This window comes from Rhodamnia argentea, chromosome 2 (genome assembly GCF_020921035.1).
Source record: "Rhodamnia argentea isolate NSW1041297 chromosome 2, ASM2092103v1, whole genome shotgun sequence".
Lineage (NCBI taxonomy): Eukaryota > Viridiplantae > Streptophyta > Magnoliopsida > Myrtales > Myrtaceae > Rhodamnia > Rhodamnia argentea.
Genome location: NC_063151.1, coordinates 29488790 through 29506459, shown reverse-complemented (window position 1 = coordinate 29506459; position 17670 = coordinate 29488790). Strand labels below are relative to the sequence as shown.

The 17670-nt window shown below is 38.2% G+C and overlaps 1 protein-coding gene and 1 non-coding gene across 6 annotated transcripts; one reads left to right on the top strand and one right to left on the bottom strand.

Moving 5' to 3' along the window:
* Positions 1-3923: 3923 nt before the first annotated feature.
* LOC115725790 (probable alpha-amylase 2) lies at positions 3924-10065 on the bottom strand. 5 transcript variants are annotated; one of them, XM_030665534.2, is made up of 13 exons: positions 9827-10065; positions 8985-9068; positions 8788-8821; positions 8440-8477; positions 8014-8140; positions 7704-7930; positions 7254-7396; positions 7054-7166; positions 6715-6803; positions 6423-6545; positions 5645-5680; positions 4498-4596; positions 3924-4414 (listed from the first exon to the last, which is right to left on the bottom strand). In XM_030665534.2, exons 2-13 carry the CDS (start codon positions 9000-9002, stop codon positions 4223-4225), a joined length of 1239 nt encoding a protein of 412 aa, XP_030521394.1. In that variant the 5' UTR covers positions 9003-9068; positions 9827-10065; the 3' UTR covers positions 3924-4222. The 5 variants fall into 5 exon arrangements, with proteins under 5 accessions (XP_030521394.1, XP_048130224.1, XP_048130223.1 ...); XM_048274267.1 differs by having other exon boundaries at positions 8985-9075; positions 9826-10064; XM_048274266.1 differs by lacking the exon at positions 9827-10065 and adding an exon at positions 9189-9747 and having other exon boundaries at positions 8985-9074.
* Positions 10066-17596: 7531 nt separating this feature from the next.
* TRNAD-GUC lies at positions 17597-17668 on the top strand. The gene has a single exon. It is a non-coding gene; the product is annotated as a tRNA-Asp (tRNA).
* The last annotated feature ends 2 nt before the right edge of the window (positions 17669-17670 follow it).

Sequence of the window (17670 nt, the reverse complement as noted above, 5' to 3'; positions counted from 1 at the left end):
ATTTCTTCCTTCCCTTAATCTCATATAATATAACAGATAAGTAAGACCAGAGGACCAATCAAACGTGGCAAATAATGGTGCAAACACAGTTTTTCTCTCTCGATACACTACTTTAATGCCGTAAAAGATTTGGAGGCATGACGAAAAAAAAAATGCGAAGAACACGGCAACCATCTTCAAGGCTCCATGTGCTTTGTGAAAAAAATAATAATTGAAAAGATATATTTTTTTAATTTTAATCGTTTACATTGGTTAGGAAAATGAGTTAGCAAAAAGTAATGTCTCTACGAACAAAAGGTTCAGACATTACTTTACCTTGCTAAAATCGATTTACCTATTTCTAAAATGTCACAACGGATGCTTTTATCATTTAGGAATTCCGAAGTACACGCTAACAACATCCTTTTCAAATACCATATAGTCTTTCATGGCTACTCAATTTTTTTCAAACAATGTCAGATGTCTCAAGAGCATTGACAAAAGATGCACTTATCTCATTAAACTGAAAATTATATGGGACAACTTGTTTATTAAGCACTTAAAAGTTCCCAGTTGATCTCCTTTCCCACGCATGCTGTTGAAAACTCGAGAGAGTGTCTGTCTCACGTGAGATCAGTCGGAAAGACTCGAAGATAAAAAAAGCTACGGGCTCTTTCACTGGCTTTCTGCTCCAATGGAACAAAAGGGCCTTGTTGACCTTTGAGTACAAAAGCTTTTAGGTTTTGAAAACGCCCACAAGCTGCACTTTTCTGAGTGCAGGTCGGAGAAAATTCCTTCTCGTGATGCGTAAAAACTTGAGAATTCTTGGCAAAAGGTTCGTCCACTTTTGTTCCCTGTGGAGAGTGCAATTCTAAGTGACCACTTTTGCAATTCCAAGTGACCACTTTTGCAATTCCTTTGTTGTGTTTCTTTCTCGCTTTTACTGAAGAACTTTTTCGAGATAATGCTGTGGTGGGGCTGCAATTTTTACCCTTCTGGTGAGGGTCGGCCTTTTCTCAACATCTTTAAGGAATAAATCCTTCCCAAGGTGCACGAGCCCTTTGGGTAGAAACTGGACTTGCCTATTTTGCAAGATTAGGGTTTTTTTTTTCTTCTTCCAGAATTACCAGTTGCCACCATGTCTTCTAAGCATTGCTAGAAGTTTACCTTGGTTCATCTTCACACGTGTGGGTACATGAAAAGTGTGAAGAGAGAAAGTTGAGTGAGACCAAAACTCCTGATTCTCATCTTTACAGAAGAATTTTTCAAATGATTGCGCTTATACTTAATACCAAAGAATGAACAACTTCTCTGGTAATCATACCTGCAAAAATTGTATATTTTCATGGGCTTTGTTATTAATTATGGTTGGTATTGCAGAGCTCGATGCATGGAGAAGCACCATCTTTCATGATTGGGAGGTGTTGGGGTTGGATCATATCATTATCTGCTGTCGCTCAATCCAACAGAGGAGTTGCCAGGGATTATTACTCCTTCCCACTTTTCACAAATGGCAATCATTTCTGTCGATCCTGGTCAGATTCATGTTTGGATTTCACTTATTATTTTATTGGGTTATGTCCAATCGTAGTTTCGAATGCGTACGTGTGGTAGAAAAGGGTTACTACCTGAGGTGTATCAAGCTAGCTAATGAAATATAGGATTTTCTTGATTGGTAAAAATCGATTTCGCTCTGAGCAGAGAACTTCACGATACATTGTAGTGCTCCAGAAAGAACAATCAATTTTATAGATGACATAAGTTTCCAATAATGCGTGCGGTGATAAGTAGTTTTTATGGTGTTGATACGAACATGCGCCCTCCATCGCTCGGGAAAGACAACAATTTTTGTCGGGAAAATTTGAGAAGTATGCTTTTTTTTTTTTAATAGGTCTTTTTAGTACTTGTTACCTCTAGAGGAGGCTGGGATCACAAGAGATGAACACATTACAATGTCGGTAGCAACTTAGCAAACATGTTCCTAAGACATGTTTTTCCAATTTTTGTTATGAACTTTGTGAAGTGCGGTTAGCAAGAGTTCTGGAGGCCCGTTGGCAAGGCGCTTTCAGACAAGTTCCAAAGAAAGTGTAGACTGTTGAGACATGAGAGCAGACAAAACTTGTAGAGTTCATCAAAATGTTGACAGCGAGCACGTCCCAAAGGAGGAAAAAAACAAAAGGCATTAGGATCACTGTACAAGTGTAGACTAGTAGCGATTTGAATTTTCTTGTTTCTCAATTTGATCACCGAAAGCTCGTGTTGGTTGAGAACAGGCTCCCGCCGTTTTTAAACCCCAAAAAAAAAAAAAACAGCTGCTTTAGCAGCCCATTGGAGATAGATGACTTAGGCTGAGTATGATAATGCTTTAGAAAAAGTGTTTTTATTCCCAAAGTGTTTGCAGAACACTTTGGAAATAAAAACGTGTATGGTAAAAAAGTGTTTCAAAAGTGTTCCGGAAACACTTTTAAAAAACGGAAACACTTTTGGAGCAGAAACAAGAAACAAAAAAAACTTACTTCTGTACTCTCGAAACACTTTTTAGAAACACATTTGGAACATTTTTTTAGAAATAATTAGGAACAATTTTATTTTTTGAACACATTCTCTCTTTTTTTTTGTTCTTGTACGATGTCGACACCTAATTTTTTATCATTTTATTTTAGAAAATTAATTTAAAATACCAAAAAAATTCATAAAATTACAAAATCAACCTTGGAAGCTTGGGCCTAGCCTTAGAAACCAATTTTTGAATAAAAAATATTTTTCGTAATTTTTTACATTTTTCGGATTTATTTTAATTATAAAAATAGCCGAAAATCAGGAAAAATAGTATTCGTGGTCAAAAAAATGCGCAAAAATAGTCCATATTTTTATTTTAATTCCTTTTTCATTTTGGCCTCTTAAAGTTTTAAAAATTCAGTTTGAGACCACATGCCTCTTCATTGAACATAATCCTAAATTGACTAAAAAATTTCATTTTAAATCATTTTTACTTTTAGAGTCATGACATGAGACTTTGATACCCTGCATCTCATTTCAGTCCTCATGTTTGGAGAAATTTCACAATTGAACCAAAAGGACCTAAATGCACAAATATTTTTCATTTTAGTCCCCGATTTTACTCAAAGTGCAATTAATATTTTTCTAGGAGTTCCTATTTAAAGGTAATCATATTTTTAACTATTTGGGAACATTCACGTGTGACTCATAATTGTAATTTTTCATATCTATGGAAAACATATTTGATGTTCTCGTTGTCCAATTCTAATTCGTCTTCTCTTTCGGTTTTTTTATTTTATTTTATAGTTGATCTTATCCATATTGTAATTTGATAAATCGTGCATAAATTACTTATATATATAATATTGGTCTAATTTGATTTAGTAAATTGAACAAATGAGATTTAATTTGATTTAGTAAGTTAAAAAGATAAATACATCTTAATATATATATGGTCCCCTTAATTAAATGAAAAAATTAGGAACAATTTTTTTGTAGTCACCCAACACGTTTCCTTTTTTTTTTTTTTCGGGAACAGAAACTTTATACAGTTACCAAACACATTATGTTCTTTATTTTGTTTCAGGAACAGAATTTTTTTTGCGATTACCAAACGCATTTCTGTTCCCAAAAATCATTGCCGAGAACAAAAATAGAAAAAAGTATTTTTGTTCCAAAAGTTATTCCGAGAACAGAAACATTACCATACACAGCCTTAATATCCTTACTTCTATTTCCTTCGTGAGGTTCGATGTTTGGTTTCCCTCGCATTCAAATCGTTGGGTTTTCCGATACTTGTGATCATGAGATCATTCACGGTTGATTTTGCGAAATTTGTTCGTGAGTCTTCAATGTTTGGGGTTTTCTTGTTTTTGTTATACAGAAGAAACTCTCGAATCACTTGGTTGCGCATCTGGTTCGCTGGTTCAGAGAAGAACTGGAGATGGGGAACGAATTTCTGCAGAGTAGTCATAACTATATGCTGTTTCTATAGTGCACAACCATATCACAGTAATTTATATAACTAATTTGGAAATCTTGATGCAGATCCTGGGCTTACCAACTACACTCCAGATAAGTAAGCTGGGTTATTTATGGTAATTAGAAGTGGGGAGGGCTTTTCTAAACAATGCTAGTGAAGTATTGCTAATCGAGGGAATTTTGAGCTCTTGGTCCAACCTCTCTGTTTTTATCCCATAACAAGATGAAGACGAACGGAAAACAGAGCATGCAACGAGGAGCATTACTTTTGCCAGACAGCATATCTGTGACCACATGTGGCCAGTGTCCACTCCCTGCCAGATGGACACCACGAACCATCTCCAATCTTCATGCAAACTTTCTCGCCGACCATAGCGGAGTAAAGATTTGGCTGAGCTTCCAGAATTGTAACAGGGGATCGGCCGTGAATGTCTTGATTCCTCCTGATATCCATCTATAGACAATTGAGAAAATCAGGATGATTAGTTTGAGGACTGGTTAACCGAATAGGCAGATGCCAAGAGTACCAAATCATACCAGTTTGACAATTTCGTCATGAGTAGAGTTTCCCCAATCATAAAAGTGGTCATAGAAAACACAAGGTATTCCTGGATGAGTGAGTATGTATGTGTAACCCTGCAGAGTTTGACAACTTTCTCAGCCAAAATGCTTGAGCTGGAAAACCAAACATTCTCTCATCCTTGTACCTAATAGACTTACTAAAACATTGTGGATGGGACAAAAGAGACAAATTTCAATGATATTAGTTGACAGCAAAGAAAATAAAACTCTATGCTTTGGAGCACTCTTACTCCACAGAAGGGTAAAATAAAACCGACAGATGTCTAACAGACACCAGAATGGTTCAACTTCAATAGCAAACTTGCTTGTTGATTATACATCGCAAGTATCAGCAGTCTCGTCTATGAATCCAACATGAGAGCAAGGAAAATAACCATCAATTGATGGGCAAATTATCAGAAACTTAAGGGATGATCGCATCAGTCATTCCTGATCATGAAACAATGATGGGTACGTTCAGGGTACAGAACAAGAGCAAGCATCGCCCCGCACACAGGCACATTCAGTAAAGATGCAGTATTCTCATGCTCACAGAAAAAATGGCTTGTCCCTCAATTGAGGCAAACCTCTTGCCGCATCAAACTTGTAGCTAGATGACACTACAGGAAAAGACAAAAAGGCTCTGAATCTAAAGATGGTTGGCAAACTTGAGGAATAAAGAGAGTACATGCGACGACACATATATGCAAGGCAGCTAAGCCTATTTTTTTCAAAAGGAGGTTGTCAACTATGGCAAACTTTCGCACATCAGCAAGCAGCTACCATATATGGAGAGTTGGAGACAACAATATCCGAAAGTACTGCCATCATGATAAAATGAGTATGAAGTCTGAAAAAAGAAGAATGGCCTAAAGTGGAGTTAGAGGATTTGCAGGTGACATACATTTAAGGCAAGGAGCTGAAATGCAATGTAGTACCACCAGATAAAGTGGAGCACCCCATTCATTCTGATGCATCGAGTGACACATGCGGACAACTCAATCACTAACCACACAAAATTTCTTCTTAGCAGATTCTTTATCCTTTCCTAGAAAGAAGATTTCAAGTTTATTGTGAAAGATATTATAAGTACTTGAGCAAGTTCTACAACAACGTCACTCACCTCCATTATATGATTTGAAGGGAAAGGCCAGTGAGCCTGCAAAAAGAATATGGTGGTGGAATAAGCAGATTATTCATCTCCGGAATAAATCAAGATTCTTATCAGCATTCTGCCATAGCACACGTAATTCAAGGCGGTTCCTAAAGTTTCCGCCAAGATTAGACCTCTTGATCATATTAAACTTGATCATACATGTTCACAGCTGAACATGGTTATATTTTTGCATTAACAGCGTGTCACGAAAATCATTCAACTCAGTTAACAAAAGTTTCTGTCCAGAACGTGACAAATGGATAGATTATTTTGCAATCACTGTGTACTACATTTTAATCTTGACGTTCCCAAATTCTTATTAACTTCACCAGGTCTATCTTAGTCAGAAACCAGATAATTGATTGAGCTTGATCAATACCAACAAGGAAGCACGAATCACTCAGACAGGAACCACAAAAGTTCTTGCACGGAATTTTCAGCTAATAAACACTAGCTCAATGGGCAACAATTTCGTGTCAATCGTAGATTGAGCTGTCAGTTCCACACACTCACGTTTATGACTTTTACAGACATTCATTATGAGAGGAGAAATTCTGGAAAAATTGAAAACTAAATCTGCTCTTATGTTTGATGTCCATAAGAAGATCCCACAAGAGAACAAGAGAGGAGAGGCTATGTAACTGCTACCCCATGCACTAAAAGCAAATACCAGAGTAACTAGTCTGAGAGCAAAAACTTCCTAGGAACTAGTCAAGCGACAATAGACCAGGGAGGAGAAAAGAACCTGTGTGGAGCCTGTATCGTGGTTATCAAGGAAGGTAACAGCCCTTGATGGCCACCATCCCATCACACCAGGTGGCTTGCCTTTTGAATCACGCAGACGCCAAAACTGCCCTTTTACTGCTTCCTACAAGCACAAGCATAGTTCAATTTTTGTGAACAATACCCCTTGTTCTAGTTATAATCTCCCTTACGGTTTGTGTGTACTTATCTCGACAAAACCAAATTAAAATACATGGATGATATCTTTCAAAGCTAGAACCATTCACTTAGAAAGGCAGACCCTTAGAATGTACCTGAAGAATTCCTTTTGTTGTGAAGTCAAATGCAGCAGAAAGCTGTCCCGTGCCATCAATCCAGTTTATAATTCGTTGCCTGTGACTATCTGGATCATTTAAAGGCACATGACAGGGCGTTTAGTGTTAACTAGGAGGCATTGATATGTTACTGTGTTTAGAGATAAGTTCCGTCGAAAATGAAGCAGGCAAGAATCGTATGGCATACAGGCCTACTCTCAAGTTAATGGTGAAACTTCAATCAGCTAGCTAGTAAAAACAAGGACCAAAAGGATGACATAAACAATGCTGCGTGTTTTTTACTGGATAGTCTAAATATTCACCAGTAGAGCAAAATACCTTGAGAGTAGTCCAAGGCACTACCATTATAGTTGCAAGTGTCCCAATATTCACCAACAGAAAATAATGGCTTTGCACCTTCAATATACTCTTTGACATATTTTGGTGAATATCTGAATGGAACAACCAGACAAAATGAATGCACTCCCATGAGGATATGGAAAAATGGGAAAGATAAATGAGCACAAACTGCAATTTACCCTTTTGCAAAATCAAAACGGAAGTCTTGAAACCCAGCATATCGTAGCCATTGCATCCATCCTATTAGATCTTTCCGCACAAACTGTTGGCTATGATCAATATTTGGAGCCCCATCAAAGTTGTCACCTGTGCTTTTATAACCCTGAAACAAATTAGTGAGAAACTCCATTACGCATTCCTGTAGTTGAAAATCACAATTCACTATAATGGGCATCAAACATTATGTTAAAGGCCACTAAATCCAGGATTTAGGATGCTTCTGAAAGAAGGACAAAAGATGGGAATCCGGCAGTTTTATGAGTTCGCTTTTGGCACTAGTTGATCCAAGAGGCTTCTCTAGCAAAGCCACAATGCACAGGATTACCAAAGGCATCCTCTATAATGATGCGGGAGCATCACACGTCAAAAAAATTCTAGTCCAATAAGAAGTTCATCGCTCGTGTTATTACCAATCCACCAGTGCAAGAAGTGACAGCATGTTCATTCCATGCCATCGGTATGCCATCATAACGGTTATACATTCCCCCATATCCTTGAGCGGTCCCAATACGATGGTTGATAACTATATCAGCCATTGCTCGAACTTTGTATTGCTTCATCTTCTGGAGCAATATCTTTAGCAAATGCTCTGAACCATATGCCGAATTGAGGGAATACAAGTTCTGTGGAAGATAACCTGTTAAAGAAGTAAAGGAGTAGTAAGGGGGCGACTATTATCCCAAAAAGGAATTTTTTGGATCATGATGTTTATTGTGCAACCTTCAGGTGAAAAGGAGTTAGTCGCTGGTGGAAGCCACATTGAAGTAAATCCAGCTTTTGCAACATCAGGCACTTTTCTCTCTAGATTTCTCCACCAATCATGCTTATGAGATTCCCAGTTAAAAGCCTGTAGCCATAGTCTATGGTTAGTTCAATGACTTTCAGAGCTTTTAGATGTCACGATGAAGTTTGCAAGTGACACCTAGTCAGCAACACTTCATGTAAAACATCCTTCTCAAATGGCCCCTTAATCAAATTCAATGCTCATTGGAGTCTTCTTCGTGAGGTAGAAGAACATTTTTGTCTGAACAAGATCAGTTCCATTTCCTTTAACTGAATTACCACGAGACTATTTTTCAAAAGTGGCATCCAACAAAAACATATCCTTGATTACTTAATATTGCCATAAATTGCAATGAAGCTCACCTGAAAAAGGATTTCTCTTCCACTCCGTATTGTTGCACCTGGAAAATCAGGGAATTAAATTACATCATAAATCAAGTACCTCGATGCATCTAAAACTCTAGCCAACAATAAGTTCAGAAATAATTTTCGTCTTATTTTGAATACCCGCTCCGCCTCTCTTGAACTGGTTTTTATTTATACTTCAGAACTAAGAAACTAACGTTTCTTTAGTTATCACCTCCAACTACTAAATGGCATCGAATAAATTCCTCGCAGTGCTTCAAGTTATTGCCTTTCTAACTTTGAACGTCAAGCTCATTAGAAAACATCTTAGAAACATGAGAGATACAAAAGAAAAAGAAGCTCTACCAATATCAGTATGCTGGTTGTTGTCCTCATAGCCCTGCAGAAAACACAGTTTCTTAGGTGAGAAAAGAGGGAGACTGAGCAATTTGATTGTATACATTTCTCTGGGGAATCATGGTAATTTCAGAAGAATGATGAAACCAGATATCCTCAAATCGAAGGGAAAAACTGACATTCAATCATGTAACTGGAATCCGTACATTGCTCAAGTTACCCATCTCTATGCAGACTGTCCTGCTGCAAAATTTGACACTGGATCAACAGATGCACACTTGAGGTCCTGCTTGCACCAACAAGCAACACACAGCTTCAGAACATGTTTAACTCCCTTGAGTTGCCTCTGCCTGTGGCAAGTGGGATTCAAGGACCAGAGAAATTTCTAGAGCTAACTGCTATGAGAACATGCCTCCAGATAGTATCAGTACCTTCTACTGAGCAAATTCGCTACATCTACCCAAACTCAACAAGTGACCACTCATTATACAAGCGCCAAATACCACATAAGTGGAAAGTTTTTTGTTACTTTGATAAAAGCTGAGCTGACATTGAGAAAGAACAAACAAGTGACGGAAACAAACGCATAAAAGTGACAAAACCCTCACTAATCAGACAAGACGACAGAACAAAAACGTGAATCGGCGAAGAAACTTTTGCACTTACGAGCAACAGACGCACCACCGTACTTGACCTCTGATCGCATCTAGACTCGATCGATCAACTTCGAGTATAAATAACAAAAAACAGGGAATTAAAAGGAGAAAAAGAGTGACGAAAGTAACCGTGAACTGGAATCACGTAGCTCCTCCCATGAAAACGAAATGAAGGAACTTGTGCAAATTTTAGTGGACCGATATCAACGAAAAGCAACCACCGATTCCGAATTTTCTCCAGAGACACAGAGAGAGAGAGAGAGAGTGTGTGGTCAAAATATAGAGTGAAAGCCAGAATCTCAGCTTTCTTTCGTGAGTCAAGGGGGATCGTCGCGTTCTGAAGCTTCCTTTTTAGTAAATGGCGCCAATGCGGAGGGAATCGGGAAGCGTACCGTTTTCGACGGTGAAGGTGGGATCCTTGGGAGCGATTAAGGATCGTGGACGGCCACGACCTTCGCTTGCTTTTACCTTGAGGATTCTGCGCTGCAGCTGGTGATAGTGGCGGTGGTGATGATGATGATGATGATCGGAGAATCGCACGTGGACGGTGCATGGCGGAGAACCCGTATGTATGGCCTTTCGTGGATCGGCGTCGCACCGTGTGGGGGAAGCTTGACGATTAAGCTAACGACGGCGGTGGGACCAAACGATGGCGTGGGAAAATTCCTGCGCCCCTCTTGGCTCTCGTGGGACCTGGTCGACGTTGACACCAACGGAGTGCCCCTTGTTTTCCCAGAAAAGTATTATTGAATGGATCGTGTGTCCATTGCGAATATGAAAACTGGCCCGGATAGTCTCTAAATTTTAGCTTAATATATAATATTATTTTTAAAATTTTAATTTAATTAATATGATCCATGAACTTTAACTTAATACGTAATATCATCTTCGAACTTTCAATTTATTTAATATGATCTCCTAATTTTTAAAATATATTCAACTTAGTTCATAAATTATAAAAAAATATCAAATCTTTTCTCTAAACTTGAATTAAATGAAGGGAAAATTTCAAAAAAGAACCCAAAGTGGATTCACTTTCTCAAATAAGGATCCAAAGTGGACTGTGTCTCAAATAAGGACCCGAAGTGGCTAACTAAGTCTCAAAGAAGGACCTCAACTCGTTGGCTAACCAAATGTTCACCGCTGGACATTTTTCCAACGATTAAATAAGGGGCAATTTTGTCTGAAATTTACAACTAGATAAAACAAAGACGAAAATTCCCAAATTGAATTAAGATTAGGTTATTTCTTTGGATGTTTACTTTTTTTCCCCCTCTCCCCTATTACTCCTCAACCAAATCGTCACCCATTCCTCGACGATCCTTGCTCAATCCTCCTCACTCGTCGTCTACTCCTCGCCCCTTCCTCGCTCCTCGCCGATCACTACTCGCTTGCTCCTCGCCGATCGCTACTCGCCTGCTCCTCGCCCGCTCATCGCCCGTTGCTCCTCGTTCCTAGCTCCTCGCCCGTCGCACCACTTGGGAAATCATGGTGGCGAGGGGTTGTCTCTTTGGGAGGCACTTCCGGTGCTCGCATTGGTCGGTGGCCGGGTAACCATAACCGTATTTTAGTCGCATTCCGCTAATCGATCTCTATTGCGGATGCTTTCTTTAATCAGATGTTGTGCTTTGTTGTTGTTGGAATTTTAGAGTTTTAGAAAAATTCATGCTTGAGAGCGTGTTCGGAAGGGACTTTTGTGCCTCGTATTTCCGGTTAATGTGACTTCCGCTCGCAATACACAGATTGCTAGTTTGTTTTAGTGTTTTCCGTGGTAATCCTTGCACTCGCGGATTTATTTTCCATGAACATGGTATTGCAGGTACATACTTGTGAGTCCCGCGATTTCTCAAATCTATTGCGTTCAAGTATTGTCACATGGTGGATGCTGGTATTGTAGCTCCATAAGACGGATCAAGTGCAATTAAAATAATATCCGCCTCATGCTGCTTCATAAGACAAATCAGCAGCTTTTATATCTGCCTCAAGTCGCTTCACTCCATTCACATGCGATGAGTGAAACATGAAAATGATTAGACTTAGTTTGTCTACCACATGGTTCCGTTAGCATGGGCTTGTCTATCAATTTATTCTAGTGTACCTCTATAATTAACTTGTGAAAAGAAAAAAATCGATTTGTGAGTTTAGCTTATGTTTAAAACCACGCTCTTGTCCGCTTAGAGGGCTTACATTTTTTAGCATTTCAACTTTTGGAACTCATATGATAGGGACAATGAGCTCAAACACAAGGCAAACAGGAGACATTCTAGCCAACAAACAAGCTCTGTCTTGTGGAACTACACAATTGAGCTACAATTGCCGGACTTCATGCCAACATTCGAGAAGAGGGAAAGTGCAGAAATGACAATAAGGGAAGTATGACTGCAAGATGCCACGAAGAATTGGAGGTTGACCAAAGGACTAAGTGGTGGTGAAAAGACAAGAGTTAGACCAAAGAGGTGGAATCAGAAGAACTACATTCGCATCAATTCATCAGCCTGGTTGTAAAGTCTTTAAGCTTTTATTGGGTGTTTTAGATTGGTTTTAATAAGATTGATTGTGATCATTACATATAATCAGTGGGAGGTTATTTTGTAAACTCATTTGTTATCTTCTCTTTCTTGTAGTGTTGTGCGTGTTGCGCACCATGTAAACTAGTAATATATAAGGAACTTCACGAATCAACAATGTTGATGTTTCTTTTGTGGCTAGCCATTGCTCACATAAAATTCTCGGCGGATATTTCTGTGTGTCATATAAAGCTGTATTGTCTTTGTGATGTGGGCTATTCATGTTGTACTATGTTGTTGTGATCTCTCCAATGACAATTCGATGAGCTCCAAGCAATATCGATCTATAAATTGAAGTTAAGGCGCAAAAAGAGACTAACCTTGACTCATTTTCCTCAAATTGAATTGATCCATATTATATGATGGCAAAGAGAAACATCCCCAACACAATAAATCTTCTCAACGCAGTTTACCTATACATACTTTAAGATGCTCTCAAAACAAACCCATCCATATCAACTAACAGTTTGACCAAAAAAATAAAATAAAATCTACTAACGGTAAAATAAAAAGAGTTTGTATTGTTGGTCTTGTTGTTCTTGCATACATAAAAAAGTTGCTCGTCTTCGACACTCTCATGGTGAGGTCCTTGTAGCTTCCTCTTTACCTACGGTTGAATCACAGAATGTATCATTAGTGAAAACAAAGTCAAATACAAGTAAGAATAGTCTTATGACAAAGTCAAGCACAAATGGATACCTTCATCTTCTCTCTCTTTGGACCGATGCTGCTAATGCTGCTATATCTTGTGAGCACGAGGCAACCATAAAAGCTTATGGGGCTAATGTTGCTGTTATTACTGATGCTACCAATGGGTTCTTACAATGATACCCGTTATGGCCCGACCCTCCGCATTTTCCACAAGTGATCGTGGTATTCTATCTCTTCAACTTTGTTCCCACAGGCTCTTCCACAACTTTTTTCTTTCTTCTATTCAAATTTTTATCGGTTGTTTCATTCATTGACTTCGTTCTTTGTTTCTTCTTTACGCCAATTTGCTTGGCCACATCGGGTGGGAGTAATGGCTCCCTAACAGGCCATGTATCCTTAGAATCTACAACATGCACAACATAACTATAAGTTCGCAAGAATGTTTCCTTCTCGAAACTTGTGTGAACCCATTTTTCGAGCTCTTGCTTCATGTATATAAGAGCCGCTACCGCATGACAACAAGGAATTCCACTAATGTCCCATCTTCTATAGCTATAAGTTTTATGTCGAATATTAACAACTCTCTTGTCTCCATGGGGTCCACTCAATTCAAATTCATCCTCCCCATTCCAGCTAGGAATCCATGATGCTGAAAACCGTTTTTGAAGATCTAATATTTTTTTAATACTAGGGCAAATCACACCAGTGTACCTAGTCATTCCATCCCTTTACTTATGAATCCTTTCCATGAGTTGCACTCTTATAATTTCAAGCATTGTGATGATAGGCTTGTCCCTAGCATCAAGGATGCTTTTGTTGAAACTTTCACACCGCTTGTTCAAGGAAATGTCACATTTTGAGTTTGTCCTAAAGTAGGACTTGCTCCATTGCACTGGAGGCCTCTGCGATAACCAATCATAAGCTTTTTCATCAACGGCCTTCAACTGTAGCATTGCCGTGTCAAAATCACATACCCTAGTTGCCATGGTAGCCTTCCAAAGAAGCTTTTTAAGTTCTACTCCTTTGTGATGGAGTTTGAAATTTTCATAAAGATGCCTTAAGCAAAATCTATGTTACGCTTCGGGCATTAGATTTGCTAGTGCTTGCACCAATCCCTTCTGTTTGTCACACATGAATGTCCAGTACTTTGAATTTTCGTGGTCCGTAGTCCCCAAGTCTTCCGCAATCAAGCTAATAAACCAGTGCCATGTCTTGTATGTTTCTTGTTCGACAACCGCCCATGCAAAAGGATACATCCGATTGTTGCCATCTATGCCCACCGCTACAAGAAGTATACATTTATAGGATGATGCAAATGGAAACCATCAAACCCCACAAAGCGCCTACATCCATCTACAAAGCCCCTCCTTAATGCATCTAAACAAATGTAGACTCCCCTAAACTTGAATTGGTCATGACACTGCTCGGTCTTGATTATACATGTGGATCCCAGGTTGGCGTCAAGAAGTGCTTGGCAATAGCTCCTAAGCATCCGAAATTGCTCCTCCTCATTCCCCGTGATCATGCTCATTGTTGTTTCCCTCGCTCTATAAACCATTGCCTTTGACAACTTCAAAACATTCTCGGACTCCATTGTTTTTTTCATTGAAGCACCCGGCCATGTAGGATTGTTTCGTAACCTATCACAGTACTTATTTGCTAGCCATTTAGTGCTTATTTGAGGAACATGTAAAGCTCTATTACATGTATGTATGGGGTTGAAGGTTTTGACTTGTAAAGTATGCTCCATTTGCACTTTGGAAGCATATATGAGCCAATCACATCCCTCCGAGCACACTGCCTTCAACTTATTAGGTGTATTCTTAACAAATCTCACCTTTCTCCCATTTTTTATGGCATGGTTCCTAACAGCCTCTCTAAACTCCTTTGCATTACTAAAGTACATTCCTAACTTGAAGACAGGATTTTCCATATCAACCTCGGTATTGAACTCGGGATGCGTATACTCACTTTCGACATTCATATCTAAAAAATCTAAATTATCACATAACACATATGCATATAAACCGATGTCTCCAACCACCATATCCTCTCCATTAAATCATTACCGTCAAGACACCTTATATTTCCTATGTATATCTCATCAAGATCAATAACAAGAAACCCATCTTTTTCGGTACCCTCAACAACCTCATCACATCTACCATTATATTTGGAATAGTTCGCTTCTTCACATCCCTCAACTGGTGCAAAGTGAAAGAAAGAATAACATCAATATATTTCGAATCAAAACACACACTAGGAAAAAAAAAACAAAAATAGTAAGAAATTGCAGTATATCCGTACCACACTATGATTAAGGAAAGAAAACTAGTCGCACTAGTGACTACATACCACGCTTTTATTAAATACCGTTTGCTACAAAAAAAAGTGTGCATTATGAAGTTAAAATATTTGCTATGCTAGTTGTTTGGTAATATACATCCAGTTTCGTGTGGGCACAAAAGTGCTACTGCTATGGTGACAGATCGTATTCTTGGTATGGTCAATTCCCTTCAGCGCAAGAGCATCATAAAAACCAACGCTTTTTGTTGCTATGGCGAGTGATTTTATCGTTGGTACAGTGAATATACTATAGCTCAAAAACCAGCATTCAGATTTCATGACATGCCACAAGTTCTACCCATTAACAATGATATATACACCAAAAAAGAAAAAAAAAAACAAGAGGAAAGCATTAGAAAATTGCAAATGGGGATGACCACCAGCAATATAGTACCATCAGAACAGCATATTCAATTAAACAATGCATAGTAGACGCAACTCATATGCATTAATTCAAAGAAAAGGGGACATTTACTCAGAAATTCAGCAAAACAAGCAAACACATCGGTTTAAAACAAAGCTATTGCTCCTACCATCATTGTCGTCACCGCCATCTATGTGATGTTCCACCACATTCCCACCCCTTGTCGACATTGCTTCAACGAGCCACGATCACTTTCTTTTGGACGAAGGAAGGATTGACCCGCACCAATTTGAACAAAACCGATATCGGTTGAACGTGGAGTGAGGAGCAAGCAAGGGGCGATGGGCGAGGAGCGAGGAATGGGTGAGGAGCGACGGGCGGGGAGTAGACAATGAGCGAGGAGGATTGAGCGAGGAGCGTCGAAGACTGGGCGACAATTTGGTTGAGGAGCAACAGGGGAGAGGAAGAAAAAAACGTAAACATCCAAAGAAATAACCTAATCTTAATTCGGTTTGGGAATTTTCGTCTTTGTTTTGTCCAATTATAAATTTCGGACAAAATTGCCCCTAATTTAATCGCTCGAAAAATGTCCACCGGTGAATATTTGGCCGGCCGGCAAGTTGAGGTCCTTCTTTGAGACTTAGTTAGCCACTTCGGGTCCTTATTTGAGACATGGTCCACTTTGGATCCTTATTTGAGAAAGTGAATCCACTTTGGGTCCTTTTTTGAAATTTTCCCTTAAATGAATGACTATATTGAATATCTTTTTATAATTCGGGTACTAGGTTAAACATATTTCAAAAGTTTATAGATTATATTGATCAAGTTAAAAATTCAGGGACCGCATTGCATGTTTGGCTAGAGTTTAATGATTATATTGGTTAAATTAAAAGTTCATGGATCACTTTGCATATTTGATTAAAGTTTAGAGACCATTTATGTCATTATCCCTTACGAATGCAATGATAAATCCCTAGAAAAGTAATTTTAATGGTTTAAAATATATATTCTAAGAGTAATAGCTTGTGCTACTCATGAAAATTAATACGCGAAAAAATATTTTCATATGAAAATATTTAATTATAAATTATCGTCCGTAATGAAAATATTTTTCATTGGCTAATTATTTCGAACAATGTGAATGAGTAAAGGCTTATTTTTTACGAAATAAACGGAGCCATAAATAAATTCAATAATTCGTATGCATAAAAGTATCTGCATCTCGTACCGGAGTTAACCACCGGTACAGGGGCGCTCAATGAAGAATGAGTATCCCTTGGATTTGGCATTTTTTATGATAGATGTTATGAAGAGATGCGGGGCCAGTGATCTGAATGCTCGCCCCAAGATGGCCTAGGGTTTATGACTCTTTTCGAGATCTTCTCTTCCTCGTTGGACAGAGGTCAATAACAAGCTTGATCAATCACAATCAATGAGTAAGAGGTAACGGCTAGGCTCGAACCCGACGACGGATGGAGCAAGAAGAAAAAAGAAGTAAAAAGAAAAATTCATGAGATACAAACAACATAAAATGTTTTTGGTCAAATATCACCAAACAAATGAAAACTTATCATTTTCTTGAAAAAAGATTTATTGGAAAGCATTTTCCCTAATTATGAAGTTTTCCCGTAAACAAATTCACCATTCGCTTATCTAGTGAAAAATGAGTGATCCACAAAATATTTTCTTATAAATGATCATATACATCGCTTGAAATAATTAACCAATGAAAAATACTGTCACTATAAATAATACTTTGTGTCTAAATATTTGTGTAGACGATCATAATATTTTCCATTCATTCATTTATATAAGTGATATAAGCATCAATTTCTAAAAATTTTGTTTAAATCGCTCATTTGTTGCGAAACAAATGGAGCTTAGGTAGATTTGTCAAATATATACCAATTTTATGAATTTTTGTGACATAAAAAATAATTTACGTTTAATGTCCATGGGTACCAATTTGTGATTTTTATGGTATTATCCCAAATAAGTATCCGTGATTATTACATAGTATAAGGATATGCCGGGAGAGGCAAGTTGTTACCTGTTACTATTTCTTTACGTCAATAAATAAATTCTATAAAAGCTCAATAAAATATATTACGTTTTTTTTGGTCGGACTATAACATATATTACTTAACAATGGACACAACGATTTTTTATCTTTGGGTTAGATTTAGTTTAACTTTAGAATTTAAAGATAATTACAGGCACGTCCTACCAAGAATGTCGTTGTAGTATAGTGGTAAGTATTCCCGCCTGTCACGCGGGTGACCCGGGTTCGATCCCCGGCAACGGCGTT